Source organism: Homarus americanus, unplaced genomic scaffold, assembly GCF_018991925.1.
Source record: "Homarus americanus isolate GMGI-L3 unplaced genomic scaffold, GMGI_Hamer_2.0 scaffold33468, whole genome shotgun sequence".
Taxonomy (NCBI): Eukaryota; Metazoa; Arthropoda; class Malacostraca; order Decapoda; family Nephropidae; genus Homarus; species Homarus americanus.
In genome coordinates this window covers 7066248-7089466 of record NW_024714177.1, presented here as the reverse complement: position 1 = coordinate 7089466, position 23219 = coordinate 7066248, and the positions used below count along the sequence as shown (strand labels likewise).

The 23219-nt window shown below is 44.2% G+C and overlaps 1 protein-coding gene across 2 annotated transcripts in view; it reads right to left on the bottom strand.

The window, feature by feature from the left end:
- Nucleotides 1–23219, bottom strand: part of LOC121877573 (protein Smaug homolog 1-like) — a 63962-nt gene that overhangs the window by 39889 nt on the left and 854 nt on the right. For both annotated transcript variants that reach the window (XM_042383378.1, XM_042383372.1), the window contains exon 1: nucleotides 22675–23219. This exon is cut by the window's right edge. In XM_042383378.1, coding sequence (XP_042239312.1) covers nucleotides 22675–22687 — 13 coding nt within the window. In that variant the 5' untranslated portion in view covers nucleotides 22688–23219. The remainder of the gene's footprint in view (nucleotides 1–22674) is intronic.

Genomic DNA, 23219 nt, shown 5'->3' with positions numbered 1-23219 from the left:
GTTAACACGAATATTTCATGAAAATACTTGAGAAAGCACCATAGATACGTGTGCAAACTATGGGTGTGTGTGTGTAACGCCTTTAACACTAAAACAACTAAATATGAAAACTTCCTTGAGCTCAGGTGAGGAATAAAAGCCTAGTGTGTAGCAGGTACCCCATCCTCCCTCTCTTGACCAGCATGTTGAGGCGCTGGAACATGTAGCTGGATGACCTATAGCGCTGGTGGCTTCAATAAAAGTAGAGCCACGCCCATGCTGGAGCTACAAGGCTTTGTTGATCCTAGATCCCGGTCTCTAATTTTATTGGAACAAAACATACTGTATATTCATTGCTATGGGTCCCACACTTTGCTTTCATTTGGTGTTTCCTAAAGGTTGCCGCCCTCCCTAGCCCAGCTACAACAAGGAGGTGATAAGTAAATGACACGTGGGGAAGCATATTTGTAACCCTATACCAACTGTCCACCGTCTGTACACCTGTGGTAGCCTGTGTGTTGGGCAGCAAGCAGTGGCCAAGATCCTTATGATGATGTCACCGACTTCTTCAAATCACACACCATCCCCCGATGCCTCACAGTTGAGGGCATGGGGGCTATTAGTCAGTTCACTCACGACATTTGTGTACAGTGTGGATGATGTACTGTAATGGTGGCGAGGCAAAGAATTGTTCAATTATGTGGTCCTGTGGCGCAAAACGAGTTCTTTAATCACCAACATGAGGAACACTCACAGACTGCAAGTCAGTAGTCTCTGTTAGTTATTGCTCTCTCTAGTATGCTTAAGGCAATCTCCTCCACGATGGACTAGTTTACGGTCCTTTGGGGGGGTGTTGGTCTGGCCACTTGGGATGTGACAATCTCCCACTAGGAGGCTGCATCAATAAAACTTGGGACGTTTACTCCTGAAGAAATTCTAAGGCATTCTGGGGAGATCCTCCCTATTCGTTTACCAGTTCACTAGATGCTATACAAGACGACAGTAAAACTGGAAATGCAATCTGGTAGGTTTTGCGTATACCCACTCCTCCAGGGCTTGTTCCCACTGAGAGCCACCCAAGTAAAATTTATGGCTTTTGTCAACATGAATTTTAGCTCGCCATTACAGTACTCACTGAATATTTGGTTGCTGAAGGATAACAAGAGGCACCCAGTAAAGAAGTACAAGATAATCTATTCTTCCATCCCCTTCATGTCGCCCAGCCAAAGACCTTGGTCCAGCCTACACAGGAGGATGTCGGCGTTCATGTTGGCGCCCAGGGGTACCCCGAGGCCCAAACAGGATGCTGTCGGCTGGCTGGTTGGCTCGGGTGTCCGGGAAGGAATTCCTCACTAGGTCGACGATGCCTTTGTCAGTTGAGACAATTCGCATTTGAGAGTGTAGATGAGGCCTAGCGTCTCTCCCCGTACTATCACTTTACGGGTATCGTTTGATAATATAACAAATCTACTGGACCCGCCAAAGTGTCTTCATCCAGGAGCCAGATGTTCAGTTCGCAAATTAGATTATTTATGACTGAGTTACTTTCTCGTTAGACTGAACAGAGGTGGGGCGACAGGCCTTCCACTAAAATAATTTCGCGCGTGCGTGCGTGCGTGCGTGCGTGCGTGCGTGCGTGCGTGCGTGCGTGTATGTGTGTGTGTGTGTGTGTGTGTGTGTGTGTGTGTGTGTGTGGAGCTGTTCTAAGCTGGAAATCCAATGCAATATTTCACATATTCGAAAAGATCATCTGTTCAATCTAATTTTTTATTTACGCAGAACGAGGATGAACCACACTTTATACTCTGGCAACAGTGTCAGTTATCAGTTACAAGTAGTTCTTGAGATTTCGGCGACCAATTGTGCGAGATAAAAGCGACAAACCACCACATAAGAACATTACTTACCCATGTGCCGGATGGTCTTAACTACATACTCTGTTATATGAAACATTAAAATTAAACTACCATCGCCCATCACGACCCACTTTAGCAAGTTATATAATATCAGTGCATCTATGGCATCCATCAAGCTCGCTGTCCACCAAACTTTATTAAAATACCTGAAAATCCTCCTGAATAGCTTATCAAAATATACAGTTTGTATCTACCAAGGGCCTTTATACTGTAGAAAAAATATATTGATGATACATCTCGTCATGGTGTCTCCGTCCCAAGCGGAGATAAAAAGTGGCCAGCAGGTTGAGGATCATATCAACACGGTGTTGTTCTGGCGTCGACCACCTGCGATAAGATACAGGTAACCCCAAGATAAGATACACAATGTACTCTCAAGTGACACACCAACTCTACTGCACCTGCCTCTACTGTGTTACTCACTGCTGCACTATGTACTGTATTGAGTCACTGGTAGAGGCAAGTAATCTAGCCACAATAGATGCGTGAGTTACCGCAACAAGATTGCTGATGGCGTAGTTAACACAACAAGTTAATAGCTATACTACATAATTTTCTACAAGTGACGAGGCTTTATTTTTTTTGTATTATTATAATTTACTCTCATTAATTTAATTATCATCACTCTTAAGGGTATTACAACTATATTATTATTATTATTATTACACTAATAGTATTATTAATAACTGTAATAATAATTTATACTATCATAATTGTCATTATTATTATTCTTGATGGTAATGCAAAACAATTACATTAGTACAACCCCATTTGTAAACAACCTCTCTGGCCTGGTAAGCACGTAGGTCACGGTGCTGTAGGGGAAAGTGAAGTATTCCAAGGGTGAGGGTGAGTCCTTCACCACCACCAACTGCAGTGCGCACTCCACACATTATGCTAAACCTCAACGACCCACCCGCACCGCAACCAACACCACCATGGACGGTGATGCTGGCGCTGACGTACAGTATGCCTCGCCATAAGGGTTCGTATTCGTCCTCACAAACAAACAAAAACAGATAAATAAACACATACAGTACATGAGACAGACAAGTGCTAGGTAGTCTACTATACACATACAGTACATGAGACAGACAAGTGCTAGGTAGTCTACTATACACATACAGTACATGAGACAGACACGTGCTAGGTAGTCTACTATACACATACAGTACATGAGACAGACAAGTGCTAGGTAGTCTACTATACACATACAGTACATGAGACAGACAAGTGCTAGGTAGTCTACTTTACACATACAGAAAACAACTTCAACGTTCGGTGAATTAATAGTACCGAGCTTAGAGTTTACAAGTGAGACAAATGAGTAGTTTATCTAATGCTTACAACCATTAACGCAATATTTACGTGACAATAACCTTGTCAGTGTTTAGAATTAAGTGAGAACTATCATGTAAGAACACAAAAACCAACAAACAAACTTCTTGAAAACAATAAATACAAACAACCAAGAACTTAAAATACCTCTCATTAATACAAATATATACGGAACGTAGTGGATACATTACGTATTAATCATAATAAAAAATATACTTATTGTGTGAATATAACCAAAACAAGTCTTAATATAACCAAAACAAGTCTTAACATAACCAAAACAAGTCTTAACATAACCAAAACAAGTCTTAACAAAACCAAACCAAAACAAGTCTAACACTGTGTTGTCATCGGGACGAGTCTGCTGATACAAGTCAACAAGGGATGCCGGTGTGAGTTGATCAATGATGACGGAAACTAATACGGTACTATCATATAATTAAATGGAATATAACAAATTATCATCACCAGAACACCCTTGAGAGCGCCGTCTCCGTCAGGGGGCCAGATACTACGACGACGATGGCTCAATTCAAGTCTAGCAGCCGCCAACGTTTACTACTGAATATATAGTGCTGTTCAGACTGCCGGGGCTCTCGTGTGTGTGTGTGTGTGTGTGTGTGTTACCATTACTTCAGTTGGATTTTGGTAAGTTGTGGTTGGATGTAATTCAGTTAAGTTGTATTGGCTGAAAATTGGTATAGGTTGGGTTAAAAGAGGTGTGGTTGTGTGTGACATCAAGGTTATAACAGGTATGGATGTGTGTGGCAACAATGTAAACATAGGTGTGGTTGGGCTGGGTGTCGCGTGGTTAGGTAAGACTTTGAAGTAACATCATATTTCTACTTATTCTGGGCTACTCATGCCGCGTGATGCAGCTCAGTCAAGACTTCCATGTAGACTGGAGTGGTTAGGTGTGGTCAACATGGTTTTATACTGGTAAGGTGAAACAGGTTTGGGTTTAATGAAGCTTATATGCAATAAGCATTTTTGGGGGTTTAATAAACTTATCTATCCGTCCGTTTTCCTGTAAAAAAAAAACCCAATCTATTTATCAATATCTACAGTAGACATTATCAAAGCTTCCAGACTCGTAACTGCTCTCTAAGTGACGTCTAATGCTGTACAGTCATCAACTAAAGACCTGAACCACGAACCCTGAGTTTCAGACTCATGAACCCGAAGCAGTAGACACTGATGCATTATTCTGTACATAAAGGCTTCGGATTCACGAGTCTGAATCTCGGGGTTCGTGGTTCAGGAGGAGAGGCTACAGGTCTTATATGGGTGACTGTACCAACACCGTGACAGTTACAGTATATACATCTCCATATATAAATACTTAGAATGAGTAGGTATATGCTACGTATATTTATGTACGAATATTTATGTCAACATAACTCATTCTAGCGTCCCGTATAAATTTATTTGTACACATGGTCATGCCAATATAGGGTTGTTACCGTCCTAAATATATCTGCATAAATCGTTAATAAGGGCGCGACTAACATACGTGACGTCACAAGTGATGACTCCTGAAAATAAATATCCCACTCATGGCAAATAATGATAAACAGTCAAACGAAACACTAAACACCGCTGCCAGTAAATGTCCATAAAAAATAATACAAGTTTCAGGGTCAGACTGTGGGCAACATGTGCATCTTATTCCTCTATCTACACACTTGAATAGACCTTTTTTTTTTTAATAAAACTTTCTGATGCGCCATGGCTGCCGGATGTGCTGTTGCCCGATGCATGATGGGTGTAGAGAAGAGAGGTGACTGGCATATATCCCCCCCTCCCCCGACAGGGCCGTCAGTGTACGTGGAGTCTATTACATACCCTATGTTTGTGTTTCCATGCATTCGTAATCACCTGCATCCCACACCTCACTCCCACTCGGGTCATGAGAGAGAGAGAGAGAGAGAGAGAGAGAGAGAGGAGAGAGAGAGAGAGAGAGAGAGAGAGAGAGAGAGAGAGAGAGAGAGAGAGTGAGTTAATCATCACCTGGCAGTCACACAGGTAAACACCATCTTTCGGTCAACAGGAGGCGGCGGAAGACACATCCCTGAGGGAGGTACTACCACCTGGGAAGATATTGGAAGCATAATGTGCTGTCTAATGGTAGACCCTGCTGCCATATGGCATCACAAAAATTGTGACCAAGTCCCAGGTTGCTGATCTGATTTTTTGCCTCATTTACACACAATTGCAGGGTCTCAATTGTTTCTCTTACTATTGACAACACAACAAACATATATATTGTTTCTCACTTTTGATCTTTTTTTCCATCTTTGTATTTTTTTATGGTTCTTTATTATTATTATTATTATTATTATTATTATTATTATTATTATTATTATTATTATTATTATTATTATTGTTATCATTGCTATTTTTATTTTTGTATTTTTATTATAAAGTTTCCTTATTTGAATTATTATTATTATTATTACTATTATTACCTTTTTCGCCCCCCAGTCTCTGATGTGGGTCATGACTTGTGTTATATATATATATATATATATATATATATATATATATATATATATATATATATATATATATATATATATATATATATATATATATATAACTCTTCCTCCTCCCCCTCCGCCTACTCCTCTACACCCCCCTGCTTCCTGTCTATTTGTTCTGTAGCCTGTCTGTCTACGTGTGTGTGTGTGTGTGTTAGCCTTACTGTATCCACCTTTATATTTGTCTACTTGTTCGTCGACCAGAATTTGTCTGTGTGTCTGCTCCTCTGCATCACGTCTGTGCATGGATGCCTTTCCGTGTATCTGTCTGTCTACATTCCTATCTACCTGTACGTCTATCTACACCTGTCTAATCGCTTGTCTGTCTGCCTGGTTACAGAGAGATAAGCCAACCTGTTTATCGGTCGTCTACCTCTGGTTAGCATGACGACGACCCGCGTTTAGGGTGGAGATCTGATCGCCCCCCCCCCCCAGGACACGAGAACACCAGTTAACAGTAACATCATCAGTAACAGAAGCATGAATAGTAACAGTAACAGCAGTAGTAACGGTAGCAAGAACTGGGGTAACAGTAAAGCGGTAACATCATTGGTACAGAAGCTACGAATAGTAACAGTACATAGTAACGGTAGCAAGAACCAGTAACAGTAGCAGTAACATCATCGTAACAGAAGAATAGTAAATAGTAACAGCAGTAGTAATGGTAGCAAGAACCAGTACAGTAGCAGTAACATCATCAGTAAGAAGCATGAATAGTAACAGTAACAGCAGTAGTAATGGTAAAAGAGAACCAGTACAGTAGTAACATCATCAGCAATACGAAGAAAATATAACAGCAGTAGTAACGGTACAGAACCAGTAACAGTAGCAGTAACATCATCAGTAATGAGAAGCACGAATAGTAACAGTAACAGCATAACAGTAAACAGTAAAAGTAGTAAATTTGTAGCAAGCAGCCGGTAGCAGTAACAGAAGCATGAATAGTAACAGTAACAGCATAAACAGTAGCAGCAGTAGTAACGGTAGCAAGAACCAGTAACATCATCGGTAACAGAAGCATGAATAGTAACAGTAACAACAGGCTAAATAGTAACAGTAGCAGTAACAGTAGCATTAAAAGTAACAGTAACGTGTCTCCAGGTGGCTCTCCCCCATATACGCAGATACTACCACTACTGTCATCACCACTACCACCACCATCAATATCACCTCCACAAACACTATGCCACTACCATCACTACTGCTACCACCAATACCGAGTGGAGTGCTCTCTCTCTCTCTCTCTCTCTCTCTCTCTCTCTCTCTCTCTCTCTCTCTCCCCGGTGTTTGCGAGTTACTCCGTCAGCGAGGACATACACTGACGTCAAGAAGTGTAATTTTTAGCTTTAAGAAATGTAAAATTCCCGGGAAAAGCAGCAGCAGCAGCAACAGCAGCCGTTCAGAAAAAAGAGTAATATTGTAGTTTAATTCAGGAACATCGTAATCAGCAGTCGGAAATGATAGCAACTGGACAACAGTGATCACTTTGAAGACTAAGGCATCCCAATTCATTTCATCTGATGATTAAATACTCCAATACTAATCCAGCCTAACTAAACACTAACCTGTCCTGACCTGATGCTAACCTAAGATGACCTAACACTAACCTAAGCTGACCCAACCATAACCTAGGCTGACCCAACCATAACCTAAGCTGACCCAACCATAACCTAAGCTGACCCAACCATAACCTAAGCTGACCCAACCATAACCTGGTTGACCAAACCTCAACTACGCTGACCAAACCCCAACCTGTTTGACCAAACCCTAACCTAAGCTGACCAAACCCAAACCTGCTGACCCAACATAACCTATGGCTGACCCAACCCCTAACCTAAGCTGACCCAACTTAACCCCCCCTGCCAGGTACTGTTAGGGCATTTGTTTAATCATCAGAAACAAGAAGGCGCATGATTTTCGCGTGATCCTTAAACTATAATGGCACTGATATCAAGACCAAAACAAGACGCAGTAGTGAGGGAGCTGAGCTAACAGGGAAGGAAGGAAGGGAAGGAAGAAGGAAGGAAGGAAGGGAGGGAGGGAGGGAGGGAGGGAGGAGGGAGGAGGAGGGAGGAGGGAGGGAGGGAAGGAGGAGGGAATGGAGGATGGAGGGAAGGAGGAGGGAGGAGGGGAGGGAGGGAGGGAGAGGGAGGGAGGGAATGGAGGAGGGAGGGAGGGGAGGGAGGGAGGAGGAGGAGGAGGAGGAGGGAGGGAAGGAATGGAGGGAGGATGGAGGGAGGGAGGGAACAGCAGGAAGTAGAGAAGAGCCTCAGGGGGGTTCTCACCATTATGACGCCACCACAACACAGGTGATGGTTTCTTCACTTATGATAGTCATGAGTGTGTGTTGGAGGCCGGGTGCATGCCTGAATGTGTGTGTGTGTGTGTGTGTGTGTGTGTTACAAAAGACGATTGGTTGCTGGAGATGGGAGCGGCGACAACACCTATCTATACATACCAGACTACAGTATAAGACACCACACCTGCCCCCCAGTGAGCGACTACAGAACCACCTTCTCACCCAGGAACTGCAGCCCGTGAGAACCAAACTTGCCCCGGCGGAGACATCTTCCCAGTCACTACATTATTAGCGGTGGGGTGGACCATGATGCACGCCGGGTCAACACACGGCTCATCTCCAGGTCAACACGGAAGGACGGAGGAAGGTGAGGTGGGGGGCGGTAGAGACTTAGGTGTAGGAAAGCAGAGTCAAGGTGACAGGGAACCCTATCTGTCACTATACCTGCCATACTGTACACTCACTTCTCCCACCTGTTACTGTACCTGTCATACTGAACACTCACTTCTCCCACCTGTTATTGCACCTGTCACACTGTACACTCACTTCTCCCACCTGTTACTGTACCTGTCACACTTACACTCACTTCTCATACTGTACACTCACTTCTCCCACCTGTTATTGCACCTGTCACACTGTACACTCACTTCTCATACTGAACACTCACTTCTCCCACCTGTTACTGTACCTGTCACACTTACACTCACTTCTCATACTGTACACTCACTTCTCCCACCTGTTACTGTACCTGTCACACTTACACTCACTTCTCATACTGAACACTCACTTCTCCCACCTGTTACTGTACCTGTCACACTTACACTCACTTCTCATACTGTACACTCACTTCTCCCACCTGTTACTGTACCTGTCATATGTACCTCCGCACCTCCCCACCTGTTACTGTACCTGTCACTGTACATAACTTCCCACCTGTTGCACAGCCTGTCATACTCTTTTTCCACTTCTCCCACTGTAACTGTACCTGTCATACTGGCACACTCCACTTCTCCCACCTGTTACTGCACCTGTCCTTGCCTCACTTCCCACCTGTTACTGTACCTGTCTTACTGCCTCACTTCTCCCCACCTGTTACTGTACCTGTCATACTGTACCTCCACTTCCCACCTGTAACTGTACCTGTCATACTGTACCTCACTTCTCCCCACCTATTCTGTACCTGTCATACTGTACCTCACTTCTCCCCTGTTACTGTACCTGTCCCATACTTACACTCACTTCTCACACTGTACACTCACTTCTCCCACCTGTTACTGATACCTGTCATACTGTACACTCACTTCTCCCACCTGTTATAGTACCTGTCACACTGTACACTCACTTCTCCCACCTGTTACTGATACCTGTCATACTGTACACTCACTTCTCCCACCTGTTATTGCACCTGTCACACTGTACACTCACTTCTCCCACCTGTTACTGATACCTGTCATACTGTACACTCACTTCTCCCACCTGTTATTGCACCTGTCACACTGTACACTCACTTCTCCCACCTGTTACTGTACCTGTCATACTGTACACTCACTTCTCCCACCTGTCACACTGTACACTCACTTCTCCCACCTGTTACTGTACCTGCCACACGGCTTCTCCACGGACCCCAGCTGCTGAGTCAACCCTCAACTGCCAAAGTCTGCCAGGACCTCTTATACTGTTTACTATTCCATCAACACGTCAAGACTCAGCTGTAAAGGGCACATACCTATCATGTTATGTTAATAATGTCACCTGGCCAAGAGGTAGAAAACACCTGTAGACTCATTTGTTCAAGACTTTGGCGATGGTTGTAGCCAAGCGAGGAGAAATTCGTGCACGCCGGAGTTTAGGGCTCGGTTGTACGACTAAGAGACATTTAACTGACCAACGTCATATGGTGTAGCCCCAACAGTTTGTATATCAGGGTGAGAAGTCCAACATGTAAAATAATTAACAGGAACCCTAGAAAGTAATAAAAGCGATGGACACACAAAGAGCGAAGAAAGACCAGCGTTAAGTGGTAGATCAGTGGGGGACGTGAGGGGAGATAGTCTAGTAAAGTTATAACAACAACAACAATCTTAACAACTTGGTAAAAAAAGGTCAGGAAGCTCCACCAGTGAAGGCAACTACAGACTGGTGGGTCAGCCCTCACCACTCATAACCGACAGAAAGAAACTCACCCGGGAGACACCACACCCAGCAGCCCAGTTCAACATCCTACACAGTATCTCCAGTCGCTCCACCCAGCGTCCTACACACGACCCCCGACACCGAGGACAATATCCTTCCACAGAACCACCAGATGGGTGTCACCTATTGAGGAGTGCCAAGAGTGTGTGGGTGTAGAGCGGGAGGTGCTCGCCCCAAGACCTACGACAATTGAGATTAATAATCTACTTTAAGAGTCTCAAGTCAGGGGTGTGGGCGGCAGGTGGAGGAAGCTCACCGGTGTTCAACAAGGTGAGGTATTGTAACAGACGGGTCGCCATGGAGGTGGCCGCCCCGGAAACCAGCATCGATCGCTTTGAACATTTCCCAGAACCTGCCGCCCAACTTTACCCCCCTTCAGACTCACTTGAACAATGACCCCCCGGCCTCCAACACCCACGCATACACTCCGGTTCACTCTCACGCTTGCTTTATTCGTGTTCACTCATCTGTTATTCCACTCTCCCAGAACGGTTTCCTGTAACAACCACTCCTACTACACCACTCAGCTTTAACTCCTGTTCATTCATGTTTAGTCTTCTCGTGTTCATTCATACCTGATATCCTCCCGCTGGTGTGTTGGTTATTACTGAACACTGTCTTGCTGCTCCCAACACCCAGGTACCACAAGGTTGTGTTAAACTATGCCATTGTGTACCTCATCTACTGATCACTCACACCTGTTCTTCTCTTGTCCACACACACACACACACACACACACACACACACACACACACACACACACACACACACACACACACACACACACACACACACACACACACACACACACACACACACACACACACACACACACACACACACACACACACACACACACACACACACAAAAATAACTGTATTAGCACCCAGCAGGCCAGACACCTCAGTGATAGAGAACAAAGATGTGACGAGTTTCAGTTTACGAGGGGCTGTTAATTATTTTATTTAACATATCGTAAGAAATGATATAAAGTTGACTCAAGTTCACATAATGGTAATACTGAAGAACCAAACTTTACCTCGAAATTTCAGGATGATTTTTTTTTTTACAGATTTTTGGCCCATGGTTTTGATTGTCTTTATTGCATAACCGGGTGAGTCAGATGAAGGGGATCACGGTGTGCACGTTGTTGTATTTATTATTCTCCATCTCTATCATAAAAGTTTACAGGTACAAAATTATGTCAAGACATTGTCCTACCTGCTGCCGTGACACTGGGTGTGTGGGAGGAGATATAGGGTGGAATAAGAGAAAACGTGTAAGGGTGTGTGGGAAGGGCGTGGGTGAGAGATGGACGGTGTGTGACATGTGGGTGTGAGGTGGGGCACGAAAGAGTGTGTATGAGGGCGCGCGCGTGCGAGGGGCATGCGTGTGGAAGGATGAAAGACTAACTAGCGTGGAAAGTTTGATACACAGAGATAATAGAAGCAGAAAGGTCAGATGGGCGTGGGCATGGCAAAGCTTATGTGTAGGTGTGGACCGTGTGGTAGATCCTGAGGTATGGGCGTGGTAAGGTAAAGGCTGAGAGGAACCAGAAGGCGTGGCGTGGGGAATGTGTCCACCACAGCTAACTAACTGAAGAGCGTTGCACCGCCATCCTCAGTGAGAAGTTGGATGTGGGCTGACTGGTTGGGTGAACGCCCTCCTCCACGCCTACCACAACACACACACACACGAGGAAACTAAAATTTAGACAAAACAACTCATTCAACATGTTACTGACTACAGAGAAAAATGTAGGCCACGTCCATCCTACCCACTACTACCACCAGCAATATTACTACCACCACCACTACCATCACAACTACTGATAAGACGTGTGGTTAGGGAAGCTACGATGGTGGTAAGAAATGTGGTACTGTTAGTGGTAGTAATGGTAGTAGTAAGTGGAGGGTGGTAGTGGTAATGGAAATGGTGGTGGTAGTGATCGTGGTAGCATAGACTCAGCCACACAATCAATGGAAACTGACGCGACGTCTCCGTGGCTTTGGTGTCCCGTCTGTCTGTTTGTCTGGATGTCGGTCTGGGTGTCTGGCTGGTTGTTAGTCTAATTAAGTTTCCCATTTAGAAACAAAGAGAGGACAAGTGTTTGTTTCCTCACAACGCTTTAAATCCCTCTCATTCACCACCATCCTCATTCCTCATCATTCACAATCATTCTCAACACCATCATTCCTCATCACCACCATCTTCATGTTTCTCATCACCATCCTCATTCTCATCACCATCATTCCTCATCATTTTCGTCACCACCATTCCTCATCATTCTCATCAACAGCATCAGTCATCATTATTCACCCGTTCACCACCAAGACTCACGAGGCACCCTGGTGTGACTGGCACTTCAGTAATCCCCACTCGAGTCGTGACCTCATGTCTGCGTCAAGCATCTCAGACGATCCGTAAATTACACATTTAAATATTGTGTTTCTTTTCTCTCTATCTCTTATGAACATGGTAAGTATTTCGCAGAGAGAGAGAGAGAGAGAGAGAGACTCAAATATATGAGTTGTTCAAAGGGTCAATAAAAAAGGAATGCACTCCACAAGAGAGGAAGAGAGGGGGAGGGAGAGGAGGTAGGGAAGGGTTCAAGGGAGGGCAGGGAGGAAGGCTGAGCTCCCTGGCACACCACCACCAACCCTGACTTTCTGACCTCACAATCGATAGAGTTGCACCTTGACCAGAGGGAGAGCAGAGAACAGGATGTTAAAAATTGCTACAGATCAGTTGTGTAAACCTTTGGGCCTCAACAACAACACCAACAACAAGAAACAAACAAGTCCCCGTGTTCACAATAAAAAAAAAACAGTACTTCCTTTTGTCTCTCTTTTCTGATAATTTTCAACCCTTTGACCTCCATGACTCCAGAATCAGTCAGGTTTAATATCCGTTGGGATCCCGTACACACGAGGTTTTGGTCAGGAGTGATGCTCGAGGCCTAAAACACAGCATGCATACACATTATCCCCTTCACCTCCCTCCTTCCCCTTATGACACGATAACCTTGAACTTTGGGTTAGTTAGTTTGTCATTCTTCCAGTCTCCAGTCAATACAAATGTCACTGGTCTCAAGGGCAAGTCCTACACACACACGCGCGAGAAATACGGCTAATGTATAATTCTGGTCATTGCATCACACTCCTTTATCTATTTTACGAGGAGTTCTCTATGTTCTCATCCATTTTATGTGAGTATTAATGTGACCTTCAGGTGTGTGGTCAAAGAATCAAGAGGTATTATCAATGTACCGAGGCCAAGCGATGCATCAAGTGTGGTCAAGATCGATGATACAAAGATACAGTCTCACACAAACGAGTTTTCTTGTTCGGGGTTACAGTGACCTTCTAGTTAACCTTTGACCATGCAGTCAAAGCGATCATCACGAGTAAGTAAACTTTGGTCAAGATCGCAGATAAAGACATAAAATTATCTTAAGGTTTGAGGTGACTGTGGTGGTACAATTCGGACCACTGAAACTTACAATCAAGAAGGTTATCTTTGTCCCACAAGAAGGTCATGCAAGACCTTTAGTTTCATGTGCCACTTATAATACTAGTTGTGAGAAAACGAGTCCAAGTACAAATGAACCGGAACGAACAAAGTTGGGGACGGACAACGCCCCCATTAATAGTAGAAACCAGCACAATGTAGCCAGTGTACGTGACCAAAAACTAGGATGACACATCCTAAATACACAAACCACAACACAAACAGGTAGACAAACCAAGAAGAGAATCTATGTAAACATGGGGAGGAGCACGACCACACAACCATGCAAACACTGGTGGTGAGTGGGGACGACCGCCAATCTGGCCAAAGATAACTTCTTGCCTTTATGTTCCCTCTCATGCTCTTGGGGAAAGTGCTGCCGCTACTGCCGCTGTGTTTTTTTCATTATGATTACTCTTATTGTTACTATCGCTTCTGTTTAGTGCTGCTACTGCTGCTGCTATTGCGACCTCTAGTGGTGATGCTGGAGCCACTGAGCCTATTATAACATAAGAATGGAGGAAACTGCAGCGGGCCTATTAGCCCATACTAGGCAGCGCCGCTTACACCCGCTTATATATTCGTTCAACCTATATTTGAAGCTACCCAGCGTGTTCGAATTAATGGTGAATTTCGGTAACTCGTGCAGCTCGGACGCGTTAGCAAGATCACCCATGGCAGCCAGCGAGATGCACGGTTGCCCCGCACTACACCAACTTCTGAAGCACACCTCCCAACACCGCAGCAAGAGCCACAGGCAGCACTAGATCTCTCTGTCTACGAGCAATAGCAGCAAAACCAGCGGCAAGTACAGCAAGAACTGTACATGGAGCAGCAGCAACCAAAACACAGCCCCATATAAAAACACCAAGAATAACAGCAAAAAAGTAATAACAGCATCACATAATAACAAAAACAAAATAATCAAGATGAGGAGCAGCACAAGTAGATGCAGCAGTAGCGGGAAGAAGCGGGAAGGGCGCGTGCCACGCTGGTAGAAAGTGAGGGAGGGAGAGAGGAAAGTCCGGGAAGACACGTCCCTCCCTCTACACCTGCACCTCCTGCCAGGGACACTCACACCTCCCCCACCCAGGGTGAAAGGCGGCCCCACGGTTGGTCACCTCCTGGTCCAGATGGTGATGCAGGTCACCGGTAGAGGTGCAGGACACAGGTGGATATGCAGGGCATAGATGGTGATGCAGGACACAGGTGGTGATGCAGGACGCAGGTGGATATGCAGGACATAGGTGGTGATGCAGGACAGGTGGATATGCAGGACGCAGGTGGTGATGCAGGACACACACACACACACACACACACACACACACACACACACACACACACACACACACACACACACAAAAAGGACAGCCTAAGCAAACAGTTACCTAACAACAACAAAATCACTGTATAAAACTAACCAGAAAGACCAAATAACTGCATGAAAATATTTTAAGTAAAAAAAAAAAAACTCAACAATAAACAGAAAATATATACACAAGGACATACAGTATATATGGTGACGGAGGCGTGTGAGGGAGGCGTGTGGGCTGAGACTAACCAGTGAGAGGAAAAACTAGTGGTGGTGACGCGGCCAACACAACCTTGAGGGAACAACAACATACACCTGGGAGATCACTCGAGATGGTGGTGGTGGTGGAGGAGATGGTGGTACTGGTGGTGGTGATGTTGGATGTGATGGTGGGGGTGATGGTGTACTGTAGGTGGTGGTGGAGGTGATGTTGGATGTGATGGTGGGGGTGATGGTGTAGGTGGTGGTGGGGGTGATGGTGTAGGTGGTGGTGGAGGTGATGGGTGTACTGTGGGTGGTGGTGGAGGTGATGTTGGATGTGATGGTGGGGGGTGATGGTGTACTGTGGGTGGTGGTGGAGTGATGTTGGATGTGATGGTGGGGGTGATGGTGGAGGTGGTGGTGGGGGTGGTGGTGTAGGTGGTGGTGGAGGTGATGTTGGATGTGGTGGTGGAGGAGGTGGTGGAGGAGGTGGTTGGGGTGGTAATGGTGATGAGGAAGAATACGGTGTTGCCGATGGTGTTGCTACTGGTGATATTACTTTAGTTTACTGATGATAATGGAGATATAATTGGCGAGAATGGTGATGATTTTGATGATGATGATAAAGTAAATAACGATGGTGACGATGATAATAATAGTGATAATCATTAATGGTGACTTTATTACCTGTCAGAGTCTACCTGCTGGATTATACCTATTCCGCCTCTGGGTATACCTTTACACTAATTAGCATAACCACAAACTAACGACGACCTAACCTAACCTAACTCAACTTAACCTAATCCAGTGTGACGTAACCTAACCTAACCTGATTCAACCCGATGTAACCAAAATTAACCTAACCCAACCTATCCACACCTATACAAACCTGACGTCACCCAACCTAACTTAACTTAACCCAACCTAAATTAACTGTCCTGGAAAGTGTGAAAATGAACCGAACTGCATAAAACTGATAATAAATACCGTGAATAAATAAAATCTATCGAACATGTCTGCTTAGAATCCACTGTTCAAGTTATCTCACACACACACACACACACACACACACACACACACACACACACACACACACACACACACACACACACACACACACACCTCCCATCTCCTTCCTACCCAACAAAGAAATAAACACAGTACAGGATAATAAAGAATAAATATAAAAGATAAAACAAACTTGCATATTCACCCGGTAAAAAAAAAGGTAAGATAATGAGAAGACAAACGGTTTCTTTTCACGAAGGAGAAACTGTACAAGAACTTATGATGACGTCTTGAGTATAGAGATTGTACTGGGAATCACCTGGGCTCATTATTGTTACTGTCACCACCAGGAAATTACTGCGTGTCTCTCTCTCTCTCTCTCTCTCTCTCTCTCTCTCTCTCTCTCTTTTATATTTCTCTGTCAATTGTCCGAAGAAGGCAGGACACGACGCCACACCCACAACACCACACGCACACACATTGTTGACATCTCAAGGTTTCTCTCTCACACACACACAATGTAAATAACCTCCCCATGTCGGCTCCGATAATGCACTGTTGAGAGAGAGAGAGAGAGAGAGAGAGAGAGAGAGATATTCTGACCTCTGATCTTCCAGTGACCCTGACCTGTGTCCCGAAGTCTCTTAGTGACGACACAAACTTATGTAGAGCATCGTAAAAAAAAAAATCTAAATCTTTGCCAATAATTAGATCATGATTTCACCTTTAAATATATCACCTGTAACCCTGACCTCTTCACACACACACAAGAAAGGATAAAACACACGTACATAGACAGCCACACTACATCCTTGACCACCGAAGGGTCAAGACGTACCTGGCGCTCCTCTAGGAGCAGCCAGGTCAACTGTTAAGTTGGCTCATACCAACTCCCTCCCCTGAACCCTCCTCCCCACCGGAATATCAAGTTCTCACCAGAAGTGTACAATTTCATTTCGGAAAGGAATGGAACCTGTGTTGAACAGAGGTGAAAAGTGGTGAACAGTGCTTAAGCCAGTGAAAACAACTCAACAGTAACAGCAGAGTCGTACCCAAGTTAACTTTCACACAGTGAGGTCCCAGGTACCCAGTGATAACGGCCCGTGAGACCCAACAACAACCAGGGATGTGCTAATCTGTCTACGATAGGAAGGCCTGAGACCACACCTGCCTCATATAACACCATCTGTGAGGGAATTACTACACCACGTGATGCCCCTCATAACACCATCTGTGAGGGAATTCGTACACCACGTGATGCCCCTAACACCATCTGTGAGGGAATTCGTACACCAGGTGATGTCCCTCATAACACCATCTGTGAGGGAATTACCACATCACGTCAGGTCCCTCATAACACCATCTGTGAGGGAACTACTACACCACGTGAGGTCCCTCCTAACACCATCTGGGAGGGAGTTACTACACTACGTGAAGGCTTTTGCTAAACCACCAATGTATGTAATAAGTCATTTATGTCCAATGTATATTTTCTGCCTTCGGGCTGCAGAACTTTTTCAATAAACCGTTAATTATTATTAGTATTATTATTATTACACACACACGACTCAAAAAAGATCAGGAACGCTATACGTGTGTTGTTCCCGACTCCAGACACCATTTCACTCCCACAATAACAAAGTTCCCTCGGTGTTGTGGATGTGATGGACAGGTAGGCAATTATTACCTACCCAGCCCCTCCTCCCCCCCTCACCTGGATGCTTTCCCTCGCTACTCATACTACCCACACCTTCCCCTACCTCGCCACCCACACCTCCCCCTACCTCGCCACCCACACCTCCTCCACCTCGCCACCCACACCTTTCCGCCCCCCACTTTCCCGGGGATATTTCTGATCGTTTCATGGCTTATTAAAAGGATTCTGTTCATGAACTATTGTGCTGGGAAGAATCTTTTATTCATAATGATTCTGTTGGTATAAATATAGTACCATCATTATTGTCATCATCATCATCATCATCATCATCATCATCATCATCGTTATTATTGCTTTTTTAAACTGTCACCATTACTGCTTCTATAATGATCACTGTTTTATCTACTGTCAACCTTATCATAATTATACTGTCATTATTGTTAACTTATTACTGTCATTATCATTATCTCTACACTAGGCAGTTAACACGCCCTGGTGTCATTGTTTTTTGCACCGACAATAATTCTTGTGGTGACGTCATGCTTAGTTGTGTCCCGTTAACAGAGTATTACACCACCCCTCCTAGGAGAATCGTGTCCCGTTAACAGAGTATTACATCACCCCTCCTAGGAGAATCGTGTCCCGTTAACAGAGTATTGCATCACCCCTCCTAGGAGAATCGTGTCCCGTTAACAGAGTATTACATCACCCCTCCTAGGAGAATCGTGTCCCGTTAACAGAGTATTACATCACCCCTCCTAGGAGAATCGTGTCCCGTTAACAGAGTATTACATCACCCCTCCTAGGAGAATCGTGTCCCGTTAACAGAGTATTACATCACCCCTCCTAGGAGAATCGTGTCCCGTTAACGAGTATTGCATCACCCCTCCTGGGAGAATCGTGTCCCGTTAACAGAGTATTACAGCATCACCCCTCCTAGGAGAATCGTGTCCCGTTAACAGAGTATTACATCACCCCTCCTAGGAGAATCGTGTCCCGTTAACAGAGTATTACATCACCCCTCCTAGGAGAATCGTGTCCCGTTAACAGAGTATTACATCACCCCTCCTAGGAGAATCGTGTCCCGTTAACAGAGTATTACATCACCCCTCCTAGGAGAATCGTGTCCCGTTAACAGAGTATTACATCACCCCTCCTAGGAGAATCGTGTCCCGTTAGCACCACACCACCTAAGGGCAGCAACACCCGCTACCTGAGTTACAATCATTTGCTGATAAACGTGATCGACTACAAGTGGCACCTCCAGCGGCGGTCATTATTATTATTAACCGAGCTTAGGTCACAATGTAAACACGGCGCACACACGCACACACACCAGCCTGGTTATTTAAAACACTCCGGCTGTTAAGAGCTGATCAAGAAACACAAGGATTCAATAGAAGGTAGATAACAAACAGGTGACTATAGCATAAGGTGAGATAAACTACTTAATCCTATAGGTGGATCATCTGAAGATTAGTTCCATCAGTTTATTTCACCTTAAGATTAACCAACCTACAGCTAACCTTAACATAATCTAAAGTATTCTAACTTAATCTCACACAACCACCACCAAGTTGCTTTGGGGTGTTAGTCTTCAGGTGATCTCTATGGTCGGTCGGTTAGATGCTGTCTCACGCTGAGGTAGTATCACCACCACCAGCCATGATGACGTGTGTCCGTGTGTAGTCTCGTCACGTCTCTGTGGACACCATCAATAGACGCTTCCCCGGTACTGAAGAGCCAACAGTCACACGCGTGATGTACCCTGACCTCTGCCACCTCTTATACAATGATTCTGACAGGTGACAAATGATTACCAGTACCGAGGTCAGTCTTTAATCACCAGGTTCACCTCACACAACAACGTCACCAGTCTCAAGGGTGAGTGCTGGGAGGTCTTGGTCAACAATCGCAAGTTTGTCACCCAAGAATGTCAACAGTCTCACTAGGCATCAGGTGGAAGGTGATCCAACAGAAGGACAGGCTTTGTGGCGTCTTCTTGACTGTCTACTGAGTTTCAGCATCCTGGACCAACGACAACCTCCAGTAACACCTGTCATGACTGCTAACGATTTCTAGTCAACTGAAACAACGTGCAAGAAGACAAGTCCTAAGTGAAGCCTACGTGGCCACCTCACTGTTATTTTGTATTACACTTTATTATGCCAGTTGCTAACTAAAGGTGTACAGTGGTCATTACATCCACCTTATCCTTATCTAACCTCTGTACTTAACATTAACCAAACCTTACCTAATTCAGCCTAACTACACCAAACGCTTGTATACAAATAGCCAATTACTTTAAGATCCATGTGACAACAACAAATGAACAAGATCAGGCATGTTAAAAATTTTCCTCATTAACCGAGGAGGGTGAAGTGCAAGAGGGAGAGGGGGGGTGAAGTGCAAGAGGGAGAGGGTGAAGTGCAAGAGGGAGAGGGGGGTCATTTGATTCCCAGAACCAAGACGCTCAATGATTCCTATCTTTAGACTTCCCCTTACTGAAGACGCGAACATTGCGGTGAGATTCTTAGGTAACTGTGTACGTCATCACATTCACATGAGTGATGATTACGAGTATTATTTCTGGGAACTTTAAGAGTACGAGTACAGAGATAAGCTTCAGGGACTAGATTCCCATATACTATAACCTTAACATCAAGTTTTCCTTGTAGCTGGGCACGAAATAACGTATCTAAAGGTTGTTTTATAAAGTCCATTTGGTGTTTGCATTGAAAGTCTTGAGGAAGTTACAGTGGTATTTACTACGTATTCTGCACATATCTCTGCGTTCTTCACTAAATCCGTTGTGACTGAGACTTCCAGGTGGACTTGTAAGAACACACCGTGGACGTCTATGATATGTTCTTTACAACTCCACCTGCAGGGGGAAGACTGTCACATACATACAAGTGTCACTTCCTGCAGGATATGTGTAAACATGAACACTATCATGATGCTGGAAGCTTTGTGTAATTTTTAAGCTAAATTTGGCCACCTCCGTGTGGGTGGTAACTGAAGAGTGTTTAAGACTGTGTACAGGACCACAGTGGGCGGTGGCCACACGTGACAGCCTCATGTGTGGTGTTGTGGTGACCGTTCACTCCCTGCTGTTGTAAGGCGCCGAGTATTACAGTACAATTATGGTAGCGTCTCATTAGCCTTCAAACAGTAAAAACAGTCGCCGTCCAGCCACACCACCCATCACCACACACCCGCCACATGCTGCCTAAGGACACACTCAACGCTCCATTATTTACATTAACATTACTTAAACTAAAAGGGTGCCTACTCATCTAGTGAAATAAACTGGGGTACCTAATCTTCAGGTGATCTCAAGGCGGTGCTATATGTCATCTGACACATGTTACCATCAAGTTGTCCACACTGCCAGAAGCAAGAGTCAAGTCACACGTCTCCCTTCACGTTATTGAATTACTGTCAAGCGAGTTGCCCCCTCCCCCTTCTAACCTGCCACGACACTCCTGCCATCGATCAGGATTCGGGCTGTAATACCTGATCTATACACATATTACAAAGTATTGGTGGCATTCATGTACTCCACTTGGTAGATTGGTCAAAATGTAACTCTGCAACCTCGGGAAAGATCTACAAAATTTTCCAAAAAGTTGCAAGTTTTAATAAATCTGGGGATATACAAAGAAATATAAAGGCTAATTAATTCAAGTTTCCTCACTGCTTCATGAACAACAACTTTCAAATACATCTTGTGACCGTCAGATATTTCCTTTCCACCCAAATATTTTTTTTACAACAGTTCTTCAAGTATTTTGAAAACTTAAAATTCCATTTAAATCAAGTTTTCCTGAATATGTATGAGAATCAACTGTTATTTGCATCTTTTGGTCATCAGGGGCCCTGCTTCGTCCCTAATTGAATTTATCAGCATTTTAATATTATTTTTTCTTTTGCAAAATCTAAAAAAAACAAAAAAAACAAAAAAGAAGTCGAAGAAACATCAACAGGTCAAGATCTATGATGATGATTTTGAGAACAATTAGAATACAGTTAGTTGACGTTCGGGCTTGACTATGGGGAGACAGAGGAGTAAAAAATAGAAATATAATTGAGTTACATAAAAAAATAAATACTCCAATTTGGGTGAAAAAATAAATGGAACCAACGTTTGTCATCTTTTTCTATTTTTCTGTCACGATTTTGAAGTTTCGTTTTATCAAGAAGATCTGTTGACTATACCTGCATCATGTGTATCTTGGCTCACAGCGGGACACACACACACACACACACACACACACACACACACACACACACACACACACACACACACACACACACACACACACACACACACACACACACACACACACGAATAAATATATAATCATACTATAAAGGCCTTTAGTATATGTATCACAGGTTGTTTGATTCTTTGTCAAGTTACTGGGAGTCTCAACCATCAATGGGGGAGTCAGTACTTCCCAAATTACCCTGAAATATCCCCACGTGGTCTTTTTTTATTTATTTTTTATTTGTTAATTCAGAAATACACTGTATTCTTTAACGTTTACCCCAAATATATATATATATATATATATATATATATATATATATATATATATATATATATATATATATATATATATATATATATATATATATATATATATATATATATATATATATATATATATATATATATATATATAAACAAATACAGTAGTTAGTTTTGGTTTACCTGCAGCGCGCATGGTGGGTGGGATGATGTTGTAGGAAGTAATGTTGGCGGCTGTGGTGCTGCACGAGGCAGTCTCCGAGGCTCTTAGGGTAAACACCTTGCTGATGTAGCGACGTCCGCGCCACCAGTATTGACAGATCCACTACTATATGAGAGGACACTTTTGATAGGGAGGCACTTGGAAGATGAGGATCTTGTAGGAGTGGAAGGTCTTATAGGAGGCACTAAAGTAGAACGATGGTGTGGCACACGAGGACACTTGGCAGTGGAGAGTTCTGTGCAAGTGGCAGGTTCGGTAGGAGTGGAAACCTTACAAGATGCACTATGGACGCTGTGGTAGTGGAGTAACACAAGGCAACGAAGGTGTTGTGAGAGTGGAAGGCCTCACGGGCACAGGGGGAGGCACTGGGGGTGAGGCAGCACAAGTGGATACAGTTAAAAGTGGAGAATATTAATGAAGAGGAGCAGTAAATGGTTGAATTATGATGAGTGGCGCAGTGAGTGAGGAACTGTGGTGACAAAACAAGTCAAGAGGTGAGGTCAAG